Raw genomic sequence first — 14,100 nt, forward strand, 5'->3', positions numbered from 1 at the left:
AGTCCAAAACTTCTATCTTAAAAAATATGAAAGTTGGTATTTCTACCAAAAACCATTTCCGATCGTTCAGTTCTATGGCAGCTATAGGATATAGTCGGCTGATTCTAATGAAATTTGGCAGGTTGGATTAGCTGACCAAAAATAGAATATGTACTAAGTTTCAGCTTTCTATCTTCAAAAACACGAAAGTTGGGTCATTTCCGATCGTTCAGTTCTATGGCAGCTATAGGATATAGTCGGCTGATTCTAATGAAATTTGGCAGGTTGGATTAGCTGACCAAAAATAGAATATGTACTAAGTTTCAGCTTTCTATCTTCAAAAACACGAAAGTTGGGTCATTTCCGATCGTTCAGTTATATGCCAGCTATAGGATATAGTCGGCCGATCCTTATGAAATTTGGCACGTCGTATTGTTTTGCCAAAAATAGCTCTCATGTTAAATTAGAACTTTCTAACTCTAAAAACACCAAAGTTATACCATTTCCGATCAATCAGTTATATGGCAGCTATAGGATATAGTCGACCGATCCCGGTCGTTCCGACTTATATACTGCGTGCAAAGGAAAGAAGGGTGTGTGCAAATTTTCAAGTCGATAGCTTTAAAACTGAGAGACTAGTTCGCGTAGAAACAGACAGACAGACGGACAGACGGACAGAAGGACAGACGGACAGACGGACATGCTCATATCAACTCAGGAGGTGATCCTGATCAAGAATATATATACTTTATAGGGTCGGAGATGTCTCCTTAACTGCGTTGCACACTTTTGGACAAAATTATAATACCCTCTGCAAGGGTATAAAAATTATTTTTGTTTTAAGTGGCCAACAAATTAAAATTTATAACGTTTAAGATTCCTGTCCTGCATATTATTTATTCACATTTTTTTTACAATTTTATCATTTTACTTTTAGAAAGAATCAAAAATTTTCCGGTTTCGTATGAATTCGATTCGGATATATATTGCAATATCAGACAATTGCAATATAAGATATAGTCTACCGCTCCTTACGAATATTTGTTGATCAGATCTGTTGGTCAAAAATAGAACATTTACGTATACCTTTACCTTCTATCTTTTAAAACACCAAGTTATGGCATGTATGATCTATCAGTTATTTGGCTGTTAGAGGATATAGCTTTATATATGTGAACAAATTTTCTATTAAGAATCATTTACCTTTCGATTCGTTTTAAGAGATTTACAATCTCTTAATGAAGCAACTACCCAAAAGCAACTATAATACCCAAAAGCAACTTATGGTGAAGCAACTTATAATACCAAAAAGCTTCTAAAAATGAAAGACGTTCGTCACAGATTCTTACCTCGGTCAAGAAATTGTCGATTTGTATACCCTTGCAGAGGGTATTATAATTTTGGTCAAAAGTGTGCAACGCAGTGAAGGAGACAACTCCGACCCTATAAAGCATATATATTCTTGATCAGGATCACCTCCTGAGTTGATACGAGCATGTCTGTCTGTCCGTCTGTCTGTTTCTACGCAAACTAGTCTCTCAGTTTTAAAGCTATCGTCTTGAAACTTTGCACACACCCTTCTTTCCTTTGCACGCAGTATATAAGTCGGAACGGCCCGGATCGGTCGACTATATCCTATAGCTGCCACATAACTGATTGATCGGAAATGGTATAATTTCGGTGTTTTTAGAGTTAGAGAGTTAAAATTTCACATGAAAGCTATTTTTGGCAAAATAATACGACATGCCAAATTTCGTAAGGATCGGCCGACTATATCCTATAGCTGCCATATAACTGAACGATCGGAAATGACCCAACTTTCGTGTTTTTGAAGATAGAAAGCTGGGACTGGGTAGAGATTATATTTTTGGTCAGTTTATCCGACCTACCGAATTTCATAACGATCGGCCGACTATATCTTATAGCTGCCATATAACTGAACGATCGGAAATGGTTTTTGGTAGAAATACCAACTTTGGTATGTTTGAAGATAGAAGTTTGGGACTTTTTTTTAGATTTTGTATTGTAATAAATTGTATTATATATTCATATTCCCATAAGGATCGGCCAACTATATCCGATGTTTGCGATATATGTCCGGTTTTACCTGCAAGTGTAAATCAACTTCGGCTCCGCCCGAAGTTAGCCTTTCTTTCTTGTTTTTATTACTTTTTAGCTGACATTTTTACCTGGACTTATAAAAAAGAAACAGACACTGGATACAGAGCGTTTAGTCTCAACAGTTTATTTCAATTATGGTTTACTAGGTATAAAGCACAAACTACTAAGGTGCACAGAAAAGTCATTGTTTTTTTAAACAAAATGAGGGTCGTCTGTGCTAGACTTTCCCAGTGCAGACTGGTCTGTCCTGTTGTACAATGCGCTGTTAAATAACATCCATAAGTATAACTTTCTGCTTCCCAAATAATAATATATTTTTTTTTATCCATCAACATCACGTGCTTTCGCTTTGATTCTCACATTGCAATTCCAGGCAACCCTACTAAAATCTTCCTCGACAGTGTGCAGCCCAATGCAAAATATTAGATGCCAGTAAGAATAATTGTTGGGTTGTCTGTAAGAAGCTCTTTTGGTTTTGGAGTCTACAATGGTTACACAAAAATCTACATTCCTTTTGGGGCACTTCTATAGCGTTACGCAGTCCATGTTATCCATCAATGGAAATCGCTATATAAATCGGGGCTGCAAGGTGATGTGGTACCCTCAACTGGTTGGTCAAGGTTAGACGCCATCTGACGAAGGTTCTCTACGCCAGTTAAGAGTTGCCTGCAAAGGATAAATGTTTAAAGACTTTTTAGCAAAAAAAATATCTCTTCATATTTTTCTTTTTACCTTAAATTTTGTTCGGCAGTATCGGCGGCGCGCATCAAATCCCTTGATAACTGCTGCGTTCTGGACGGACGCGATGAGTTGCTTCCGCTGCTGTTGGCGCTTCCACTGCCGCTAACTGGAGTGGCCACAGGGACTCCTCCCGCGGCGCCATCAGTTGCATTGGCGCTACGCACAGCGAAAAGCTCTGCCTGAAATCGTTTAACATTTGAAAACACTTATATCAAAAAGTATGCATGTGGGAATTTTAATTGAAAAGCTACATAAAAAAGTCACTAAAATAAAAGTTTAATGGCTTTTAATATGAAGGTAAGGTAAAGGTGGAGACCTGAAAAAAAACCCATACATTGGTGTAAGCGAGGAGAATTCTTCTAAATAAAGTCTACGTTAATCAAAACTTATAGAATATTTTTATCACAAAAATGTTACAAACGTCATTTGGTTTGTGAGAGATTTGGGTGAAAAATGAAAGATTTGATTTGCTAATATCAATTCACATCAGAAAATATTCTAAATCTAATAAATTTATAGGATCTGAGATGACTCCAACCGTGCTTTGCAGACTTATTAGCGAAATTATTACACCCACTGAAAGGATATAAAATGATCGACGGATTTCCATTAATCCCGATATAAACAAAAAATATTTAATATTGAATATTTGACTATTTAAAGATATGTAACGGGTTAATCAATACGTACGTATTTTCAACATGTACCAACATGCTTATATAATTGGGACAAAGAAATAAATAAGATAAAGTTTTTGTTTTTTATATTACATGTTTAAAATAAAACTGATTTCAATTTCAAATCAAATTTTGGAAAATATATTGAAAAACAATAAGTCGAGTTCCACTACTACTACTATAGCCAAGGTTCAAGTTTACAAATTTATTTTAAAGTTTCGTATGTTTTGATTCAAGGAATATATGTTTATGGTAGAAACCATCCATCCAACCATCATCAACGTAAAAAATCTTGAAGTATTCTTTGATGGTTTCCTAACCTCTAGCCTTTGATTGAATCACATACCTCTAACGCTGCCACCTGGCGACGAAGGCGCTGAGTGGTTTGCGTGTTTGACGTTGTGACCACTGCCTCGCGTCTTCGCGTCGCTTCTGTTAATTGCAGCAGTTGCTTCTCAAAATCATTAGCTCTCCTGGTCTGAGCGTTAAGCTCAAAACGCGTCTCCTGTAGCTCCCGTTTAAGGCTTTCGTTTTCCTGCAGCAAAGCTGACAATTGCATTGTGCCAGCTGCTTGTTGAGGAGGAGAGTCTATAGAGTTCGACGGCAATCCAATGGCCACGTCGGCTAGTCGCTGAGATGAGTGCATTATAGGGCCGTCCGACAGAAAGTCAGGCAGCATTTTTACAGTGGAGCCAGCCGGTGGTTCGCTTGCTGTGCCGGGTAAGGAAGCAGCGCTGGTTACATCCATGGAGGCTAATGCCGACGGTAGCTGACCTATTGGACCACAGGGCGCTTCTGCTGCACCTGGCGGGGACTCAGGAGGTGAACTAAGGCGCCCGTCCTGGCTTGCACATCTCGCGTCTGTAAGATGATCTTGAACGAAGTCGGGCAGGGCGGCTGTAGCTGCAGCCCCACAACTCGTACTTGCGCTAGTCCCAGGTACGGTGTCCAAGGGTAGGTCAAGCTTTAATTTAGGGCCACTTGGCAGGACCAGTCTGTTAGGACGTTGTTCTCTGTTTCCGGTTTGACGACGACGAGGTGAAGACGAGGGACAAGTTCCTGGGCGAGGCATCTCATAGCTGGAGTACGACCTTTGTACGTAGCCAGACCCTGTCTCAGCCGCTTGCAGATTCGAAGCGGCCGAGGGAAAGATATCTATGCGTTGATTTTAATTTTAAATTTATTTACCTAGACACTCAAGGTACGACTTACCTTCATCGGCCTGCTCGTCGTAGAGCCTGCTATTGCGAACTTGAGCCAGTGCCACGTGGTCATTATCGACGGCGTGGTTTTCCATCCGCAGATCTAGTCGCAAGTGCCGCTGAGAGCCACTACTACAGCCAGGACCTCCACCGCAGGCAGCATATTCTGCCAGACTCGCCTGCGAGTCGAATGAACTGAATCGAGGTGAACGCTTCATTTTAGAGGAGGCGCTGGAGCCGTTTGCATCTGACGGTGGCATATGGAAGGTGGAAGCAGATTGGGGCACTTTGGGGCGCGCACCTGTAGAAGTTTGAACTGCCACAGGTGCATCCACCGATGTCACCGTGCTTGTCGGTGCCGTCACAGTTCCAGTGCTGCTGAGAAAGTGCTTGAATGAAAAAGAAGATGAGGAAGCCGTTCCAGATCCCGACGTAGCACCCGAAGTGCCAGAAAATGTTGTGGGTCGAATTCCGCTAGAGTCTGCCATTCGTTCGATTTGGCAGAGATCAGCTACTAGATCATTCACTGCCACCGTTGCGAATTCTGTGGAAGCCGCTGTAGACTTTTCGCTTGTTGGATGGGGACGCTGCTGCATGTTCCGAGGCTCTTGCTTGAACTGTTTGTTAGCTGTGGCTTCTTCGTTTGTGGTGGCGTTGTTGCCATTTAATAAGTATCGTTCCAAAGTGTTGGAAGCAGCTCAGCTCACTGCCCGTGATGCCACTTCCTCGCCTGGCAGTTGGATATTCTGGGTGTCACGCCTTTATCTTAGCCACTTGGTGGTCAGATATATAAGTGGCTTTTATGTTTACGTTATGGTCCACCACAACTCAGTTATTTTCGCATTTCAGTTCCCTGCTGACTTTTCACTGGCACCCAAGCAGTGCTGAGAAGGACTGGAAAACTGTGTTACGCTATGCAGAACTGTTTAAGGGCTGAACAGCCAAGCCGGATTTTATTATTATTATTATTAATTTTTTTTTTTATAATTTTATGATTAGGTACTTCATTCATATTTAAAATGTAAATAGTTTATGATATTTAAAAATATATTATTACTTATTCTTGACCCATGATATGGGATGGGTAACAAAATTACAATACGCTTTAAAAAAGAAAAAGGGAAAGGAATATTTAAAAAATATAAGACATAATTAGCCGATCCTTATTACGATACATATAGAAAAATCAAATAGCGGGTTAGAGCGTTTTTTTTGTATTTACCAAAAATGTAAAAATTTAACGAAAAAACACGATGCATACATTTTAATAACTAGATTGTGTTGCATACTTTTAGGAAGGATGCGGAAAAAATTTCAGGCAGCTGATATTATAGCAGAATATTATGGGATAACAACATCCACATCTAAATGGTTAAATGGTTGCAAATTAAATATTTTAAAATATTATCAACACCAAAAAATGTTATTACTTTGTTTTAGTGGAATTAAAGACAGTCCATTTTTGAAAACCGGTGTTTATTTCCTCAATGTTTTGAACAAAAAATGTTATTTATTCCTGAAAACTTTAATGAGACAATATGTTATATATATATATATATAATATTATATATTCTCGTACTCTCTCTTGTTCTAAATTTATGTTTTCTTTTATGTGTGCAATTAATCCTTTTGGATTACTAAAGCAATCCAAGTATTTAAAGATCCGTTTCTATATCGGGACCCTGCTTGTTGTATTAGTGCTCTTTAAAATTCGAAATCAGTCGGTCAATACATTCTAGGATAGTAGACTGGGACTTTTTGAGTTAACTATCTATTTAAAAAAATGTATTTTTGTAATGTCCGCATGTACATATTGAAGCTTCTGCAGGTGAAGTTATAATTTATATAATCCTTATATATTAAACGAACGTACTGTATTTGGTGACAAACGATGGAAAAAACTAAAAATTTTAGAGATACATTGAAATGCATTTACATTCACAAATAAAAAAATGTTTAAATGTTTAATTAATTTATTGGGAAAAAATTTAGCCGATCGCTTTAAATTTCCAGTTTTACCAAGTGGGCGACCAACAATGAAAATCCAAAAAACTCCTTGGAAAGATACCAAGCATAGAACCTGTCCACTTGCTAGGCGGTAAAATAACAGTATTATTCATATGAAAATAATATTTTGATATTTTTCGACCCTCTCCACGCTGTTTTATTGACAAAGGAATTTAAATCTTCAACACGGTTTATAGAAATTTCGTTTTAAAATTGGAGGATTTTTTAGTGCGTTTTTTTTTAGAAGCCAACGTTTAGGGGAATATCCAAAGCAGAGTCTGGCAACACTGACTGGTCATAGTAAACAAACTATACGCTCACCGCTAATTAGACGCATTTTCAAGAAGATTAATGCAAAATCGCGAAGCCCCCTACTTTTCAATGTTCAAAGAAAAGGCAGTTTAGTGCAGCTGATAAATCGATCTCTTAGTGTTGATACCTGGACAACTTTTTATGGCAAACAAACCGGTCGCATCTTAAGAGCACATAAACACATATATACACATACACACAAGCTCAGACGCTTGTGGAATTGGACTTTAAAATTGTTTTTAAAAAACAAAGTACACAATCATACTACTCGTGATTTGTTCCTGAACTGGTAATATGTGATCGATCTGCCCTGTTTTTGGCGAATACATTAATGCGGGGGTGGCAGCTTGTCCGTGTTTCATGCAAGTGCCCATATATACGTATGTATGTGTGCGAGTGCATGAGGTGGTGAACTAGGAGGAACTAAAATGTTCGCCGTTCGCGTATCGTAAATTTCTTTTGCAAACACAAGCCCGTGCATAGACACTCACCCTTGGCTGGCACCGTGTTCCACTTTTGGCAACGCTGACATCGACGCAAGCAGCGGCCCATGTCCTGATTTCTTCTGCGCCGTGGCAAGTGCATCTGGGGCAGCATCTTTCGGGCGTGTTCTTGCCCCAATTCAGACGTGTACTGGTAGCGTGGCGCGGATCGGAGGACTCCCGTCCGGATGCAGCATGCTTGAGAACGCCATCTGGTAAGAAAACAAAATTCCATCCAAGACCTCCAATTCGAAATTTCTCCTAGATATCACCATCAAACACACCACAGTCCCATCTACCACGGGCCCGCCCTTTGCCCCTTTTCCTCTTTGCCTGTTTGTTGTCTTTAGCCCACACTCGGTTTGCTTTTTTCCCTTATTGACTACTTTGTTAGCATTCTGTCTTTCTGTAAGATGCACTGCGTAGGCTGGGAGCTGTTCTACACATACTTAAAGACTTCTAAATACAGGCTTTCCATATTAAAATAATTGAATGAGGTTGACACAATATTGACATGTTTTTTTAATTGTATTCTCTCATATCCCAACTATAGGATATCCGATACTCTTCTTCCATTCAAGACGCCCTCTGCCTTTTCCTTTTATAAAAATTCTTTTAAATTTACCTACCTTTCAAAACCTAGATTATTAGAAACAATGTTGCTGCATACTTTTGGGTGAAAACATAATTGAAATATTCCATTGGGACTAGGAAACCAATTCAGAAAGAATTTGGTTTTCTAGATATGAATAAAACAAGATATTATTCATAATAATAATATGTTAATATATTTTGGCATTTACATATTTTCAACTGAGATTGCAGAAAATCCAATGCCAAGATATTTTTCTATCTGATCACGGTGGGTTCTCTCAGCCACATTTTTGTCACAAGGTGGTCACAGCATACATTGTCATGAAAAAAAGTACATTAAACTACTGTCTTCAATAAAAACTTATTCTACTGATGATGGTGTGTTTTCCCGACTTTATAAAAGAATATTGTACTGTGTTTTTTATTAGGAACATCCTTTTTTTTAAATTGTTAATACAAATTTCTCCCAAAATACGTTTTTTGGTTTTGCTTCAGCTATCTATTTTTTAATTTTTCTTACAAAGAGAACTTTTACTGTTTTAAGACAATTATTATTTACTTAAGTAGAAGCTACTTTTAGGAGATAATAGCATGTCAAACATGTCAAAATATTTTGAAATTCAACTTCTAAAAATTTTGTATTTTTAGATGGAATTGGCGATAGTTTGCAAATTTTTTTAACTTGAATTCATATAAATTGGTTTTATACTAAAGTTCTCATTACGAACTGCCAACTATATCCGATATTTGTGATTTATAAGGGCATATCTGCAAGGGTATATTAGCTTTCTTTTCATAATTAAAATTAGTTACTTAGTTCGTTATTTGGGGAATATATTCAAGAAGATTGTGTAAAAATTTTGGATTGATCAGTTTATCCATTTTCGAGAAATCGAGATCGCAGAATTTAGAAACGGTGTTTTCAGAAAACGCGTTCAAAATAAAATAAAAAATTCGATTCTTTAAAATCCTAAAAGCCATTAACCCATTAAACATTTTTTCTTTTTGGTTCCCAATGATAGCTTCTGGGTGTTCGGTCTCGTGACGCATTCCGCTCATATAGCCAACTGGAAAGCCTAAATGATTTAACCGGGGATCCAAGTTAATTGAGATGTCGTCAAGCAACGGGGGCCTTAACAGCGCCACCAATGGCCGCAGCGGAAGTACTGGAAGTGCCAACATTAACCTAAACATCAAGGGAGTAGCGACTGAATTTGCAGGAGCTGGTGCATCCGGCACCACTGCCTCGACAATTACTCATAAAACCCTGCCAGACTTAAAGACGCAACGAAGTCATAGTGCCTGCCATGCCCATGACACACTTTCTGGTATTCGACGAGTTGCTCAGCCCGAAAAGGTTTCCGAGAAAGTATTTAGCTATGCTCCTCCGCAAAGTCAGGAAATGGGCAAAGATCCTAGGGAGGGCTACCTTGTGTACTGCGAGGGTCGGCTACATTCAGGACAACTGCAGTCGTTAATTGTTCATATGGTGCCCACACACGAATACTATCCGGATGAGGGGTTTATATTTGCTTTCCTTCTTAGCGCCAGGCTTTTCGTACGTCCCTACGAGCTGTTAGCGCAGATTTCGCAGACCTGGGAGAAGCAACAGCAAGAGGCAGGTTTGGAGAGCGATGTTGTGGATGATGCAGGACAAGTTGCTACCCGTCCGCTGTTGCTTAACATTAATTCGGCTTCACCGCTTACTCACCGGAAGGGATCGACGGCAACGACCGTGATTACGTCGGAGCTGGAGCCTCGGCCATTGCAGCGAACTGCCACACAGCGCTCGGCCCAGCACTGCATACAGCTGCTTTCGGAGTGGATTGAAATTTTCCCTTACGACTTTAGAGATGAGCGTTTAATGCAACAGGTGCGCATTTTAGCAAGAAAATGTGTATACATCGACAACTCGCTAGGCAAGAATGTGTCGCGAATTCTCCAACTTCTCGTTTCCCGGCTGACAGCTCTAGAGCAGTACGAGGAGTTCCTGCAGACTCTCAGCGCCGAGGAATCCCAGAGTCAGCAACAACAACAGGCGCAACAACAACAAAACCACCACCACTTACATAATCCATTTCAAAATTTCCTGGGAACCTCTTCTCAAGCCAACGGATCATTGTCTGCAGCTTTTGCTATTGGTGCTTCGAACACCTCCAGTGCTTATTCCTCGACCTCATCTAATCCAAACTCCACCACACCTCTATCGGACGAAGTTTTTGGTATCATGGATATTTGTCAGAGCTGTGCCATCCTGGCACACCAATTAACAGCCATCGAACTGGAGCGCCTATCGCACATCGGGCCGGAAGAGTTCGTCCAAGCTTTCGCAAAGGAATATCAGCAGCAGGCAAAAGAAGGCGTAAAAGCTAGAAACTGTGGTGGTTCGATAAATGATTTAAAGAAAACTAGGAACTTGGAGTCGTATGTGCAGTGGTTTAATAGGCTTAGTTATTTGACTGCTAGTGAAATTGTTAAGGTAGGTTAAGCTGAGAGCCCTTTTTAAGAGCCCTAAATAATCTAACATATGCATTTTATCTTTAGTACCCAAAAAAGAAACAGCGAGTACGCATCATTGAGTATTGGATCGAAACGGCTAGGGAATGCTTTAACATCGGCAACTTTAACAGTCTGATGGCCATAATAGCTGGACTAAACCTGGCACCCATAAGCAGACTTAAGAAGACAGTAGGTTACGTTTGATTTTTTGCATTGCATTTCTAATTTTATACAATTTTAACATTTCTTCCGAAAAGTGGGCCAAAGTGCAATCAGCAAAGTTTTCGGTGCTGGAACATCAAATGGATCCAACATCGAACTTTAACAGCTATCGCTCCACACTCAAAGCTGCAATGTGGCGGTCTGAAGGTGCCACAGAAGAACGCGAACGAATTATCATTCCATTTTTTAGTTTATTTGTTAAGGACCTGTACTTTTTAAACGAAGGCTGTTCGAATCGGTAAAAACAGTACATTTTTTCGGAGACACTCATATATTTTTTCTGCTTTAATAGGCTGCCAAACAATCATATCAACTTTGAAAAGTGCTCACAGTTAGCCAAACAAGTAATGGAGTTTAACGAGTGGAAAAAGGTTAACTGCCCCTTTGAAAAACTTCCGAACGTTATTGCTTACCTACAGCATAGTGTTGTGCTTAACGAAACCACTCTTTCAATGGCCTCCTTTGAATGCGAGACTCCAGAAAATACCGAGGAGAAGGACCGCTATAAGACTGTTAAAGCGGAGACGAAGCAGCAGCTACTTCAGCAGCTGCATGAGCAGCAACAGCAGCCGCACTAACAACTACGTAGAGATTAAGCTACATATAAGCTTGCCATGATTATTTTCGGGGAAAGAATTGGTTAGACTAAGTAAATGAATATGTTAAGGAAAGGTCACTCATCCTTTCGCACTCTCATGTCCCTTTCTATGAAAAGCTTGTGAAGCTAGTAACTTACGTGTCGTATCTTGTCATTATTTTTTTTCCAGAGGTGTGAAACCTTACATATATTTCATTTGCCGAAATCTTTACCGTTTGAAGGCGGTGAGATCTATCGGGATAAAACAACTCTAATATTTTACTATGCCGTTTAATAGTAAGGGAATCGCGTATGTACTTAAATTATTGCAATATGCATATGAAACGCATTTTATTATTAAAGCATTAAACTCGGTATTACCAAAATCATATATGATGTTATAGTTTATGTATAATTCATTTGACAAAGCAGTATGAGTGCGCGCTATATGTAAGTGATCAGTATTTATTTTTATATTTATACAAAATTTTATAGATAAATGAAATATTTTTGGTTTTCTCCTATCAGTCCGGAATGATTTTTTTATGAGGCTTTTGCGCTTCTGCAATATAACATATATCGCTTAACAAAATTTCGAATGTTTAGAGAACCACATTAACCCATCAACAACCGGGCACCTTAAGGTAGCTACAAACCATGCTTCATTTTTGATACGAATTTTTGTTTTTAATTAAGCATTTTAGTATGATAAGAAATAAAATCATGAAAATACCAGCTGTAAAGTGGCTTAAAATAACACAATTAAAGCGTTTTCGAACAAAATTTCAACAAATGTATTCTTGTGGTAACTTTTACTTATGTTCAACTGAATAAAAATGTGGGATAATCATAAAAATTATAAGGGTAAACTGTCTTAGTTTGTGCCACGTACAATACTCTTGGGGAATTAAAAAAAAAAAGCAAAAATAAAGAACCTATTCCCGACAAATTTTTTTATTGTAGCAGTTAGACTTTTATTTTTTCCCTTGCAATGTATGTGAAGAAATAATCTTTAGTGTACGTTTTGTAATCTTAAAAGTTTATATACTTATAATCAGGAGGACGAGAAAAGAAAAATTGGTAAATATTAACTTATTATAAAAAGGTTTTTCGGATATGCAGAATATCACATTTTTTGGATTGGTTTGTGAAGGACTCAAAACATGAGGCTGCCCCCTCGAAAGTTAGGTTCGTTTTCTCGTTCCCTGGTTGGGCAAATAATAAATTAAATTTTACAAAATTTAAAAAAATTTAAAATTTGATTTAAAGTTGGAAATAGAATATTTATTATTTTAATTTTTAAGATGCTTTATAATGGATTATTTATTTTTTTGAACGCCATATTAGACGGATGTAATTTCTCTCCTTTGGTCACACAGATTCGAATCGTCATAATTTCCTTTTTTTGGGTAACAAGGCTTAGGTACATTCTGGAAGAATAGCGGTAACTGGTAACACTGGGCGGCGCACTTCCAAAGTGTCTAACGATGTTTTACTACACCCACCATCCACTGTTGACGCGGTAAACCGAGCCCGAAAAATCGATTGTGTCCGCGTTATTATTTTTGTTTTGATACGCGGTCGCTCGCCTCGTTTTTACTTCGCAGTCCCGGCCAAATGACTCATGTCGGAGGCCACAATGAAAAACCACAATAAGTACGCAAAATTGCCGCAAGACCTGGACCTGAGTTTTCACAACGATTTGGACCTGCTGCCGGACACGGCCGCCGATATCGACCTAAGCATAGAAGCGAATACTGATGTCGCAGCTCTCAACTTAAATGTATGCACCTCTTTGGAATTGGGCGACGACGAGGAAAACAAGGACAACGAGATATTATTTGCCTCTGGAGGCGTATCAGGTGGGGGAGTAGGCTGCAAAAGTAGTTTAGGTGTCGCTCCTTTGGTAACGGGAACCTTAGTGGCATCAGCTCAGCAGGAAAAGCGGAAGCAGCAGCTAGAGCAGCATCAACTCCTTGCGAAGCGAAAAATTTGCGGCTTGAGCAGTGACAGTGTGATTAAGGTGAGTCCAGAACGATCCGAATCTGAATCCACTTCCAATGCTATTGGAATGCTTGTTAGGTTCCAAGCACCTGCAACAAAATAAAACAACAAAAGAATCGAAAAAATCGATAAGCGACAAAGAAATATTCTGCCATTTGTTGCAACACTGGAAGTTACCCACATATGTACATATACAGTTGGGGTCAAAATAATAGTACTGCTGGAAGAGCAAAAAGTTTTTTGACTATAATTTCTACAAATATGCTTTTGAAAGTCCAATTTTTTATAATTAATTATATTTATAGTCGAATTATATAATTATTTTTGTAACTATTAATACCTGTACTACTAGAGTACGCAGTATTCAGTTTTGTAACTATTTTTTCTCCTTTGTGCTATGATGCACCTGGTCCATCCGGTCAAAATAATGGTGGTGCCAAAGAAAAGTTTGAAATAAATTAAATGTATTCTTATATTCCTAATTTTTTTAGTTTAAATAATACTTTAGGATGTTCTCCATTAGTCTTTTCACTTTTAAGATTCTTCCTTAGTTTTTGGCAATATAGTAAGTGCCAAAAACTGTCCTGCAATTTACAGGAAAGGCGGTCAAGTGCAATAGGTTATTGATTGATCTCCTGCAGTAATTACAAATGAATGAAAAATATTTTTTTTTTTTTATACCC

General features: G+C 38.6%; 4 protein-coding genes across 8 annotated transcripts in view; 2 read left to right on the forward strand and 2 right to left on the reverse strand.

The window, feature by feature from the left end:
- The window catches only part of LOC108122905 (alanine--glyoxylate aminotransferase 2, mitochondrial), a 35,993-nt gene that overhangs the window by 4,937 nt on the left and 16,956 nt on the right, over positions 1-14,100 (reverse strand). Inside the window, exon 3 of one of the 3 annotated variants that reach the window (XR_011442587.1) lies at positions 5,809-5,823. The exons of 1 other annotated variant lie outside the window; for it this stretch is intronic. The gene's annotated coding sequence lies outside the window, so the exon portion shown is untranslated. Of the gene's footprint in view, positions 1-5,808; positions 5,824-13,114; positions 13,507-14,100 lie in introns of those variants that run through there. One more of the 3 variants, XR_011442584.1, reaches the window with a different exon arrangement.
- Positions 2,200-5,632, reverse strand: l(3)04053 (lethal (3) 04053). Of its 2 annotated transcripts, XM_070279351.1 has the most exons (5): positions 4,731-5,632; positions 3,865-4,673; positions 2,833-3,020; positions 2,608-2,766; positions 2,200-2,554 (listed from the first exon to the last, which is right to left on the reverse strand). In XM_070279351.1, the coding sequence occupies exons 1-4, from the start codon at positions 5,314-5,316 to the stop codon at positions 2,655-2,657; spliced, it is 1,695 nt and encodes a 564-aa protein (XP_070135452.1). In that variant the 5' UTR covers positions 5,317-5,632; the 3' UTR covers positions 2,200-2,554; positions 2,608-2,654. The 2 variants fall into 2 exon arrangements, with proteins under 2 accessions (XP_070135452.1, XP_017093229.2); XM_017237740.3 differs by having other exon boundaries at positions 2,200-2,766; positions 4,731-5,631.
- LOC108122903 (ras-GEF domain-containing family member 1B) lies at positions 9,227-12,206 on the forward strand. The gene is made up of 4 exons (XM_017237739.3): positions 9,227-10,594; positions 10,660-10,803; positions 10,872-11,074; positions 11,129-12,206. Exons 1-4 carry the CDS (start codon positions 9,227-9,229, stop codon positions 11,412-11,414), a joined length of 2,001 nt encoding a protein of 666 aa, XP_017093228.2. The 3' UTR covers positions 11,415-12,206.
- SPoCk (secretory pathway calcium atpase) overlaps positions 12,857-14,100 on the forward strand; it is a 29,345-nt gene continuing 28,101 nt past the window's right edge. For both annotated transcript variants that reach the window (XR_011442582.1, XM_017237735.3), the window contains exon 1: positions 12,857-13,436. Coding sequence is in view for 1 of the 2 variants with exons in the window: in XM_017237735.3 (XP_017093224.2) it covers positions 13,038-13,436 (399 nt within the window). In the remaining variant the exon portion in view is untranslated. The remainder of the gene's footprint in view (positions 13,437-14,100) is intronic.

The sequence above is a fragment of the Drosophila bipectinata genome, chromosome 3L (assembly GCF_030179905.1).
Source record: "Drosophila bipectinata strain 14024-0381.07 chromosome 3L, DbipHiC1v2, whole genome shotgun sequence".
Classification (NCBI taxonomy): Eukaryota; Metazoa; Arthropoda; class Insecta; order Diptera; family Drosophilidae; genus Drosophila; species Drosophila bipectinata.

Coding starts and splice junctions, on each gene's coding strand:
- LOC108122903 (XM_017237739.3), top strand. CDS start 9,227: ATGTCGTCAAGCAACGGGGGCCTTAACAGCGCCACCAATGGCCGCAGC. Junction 10,804..10,871: donor TAAGCAGACTTAAGAAGACA/GTAGGTTACGTT, acceptor TCTTCCGAAAAG/TGGGCCAAAGTGCAATCAGC. Junction 11,075..11,128: donor AACGAAGGCTGTTCGAATCG/GTAAAAACAGTA, acceptor CTGCTTTAATAG/GCTGCCAAACAATCATATCA.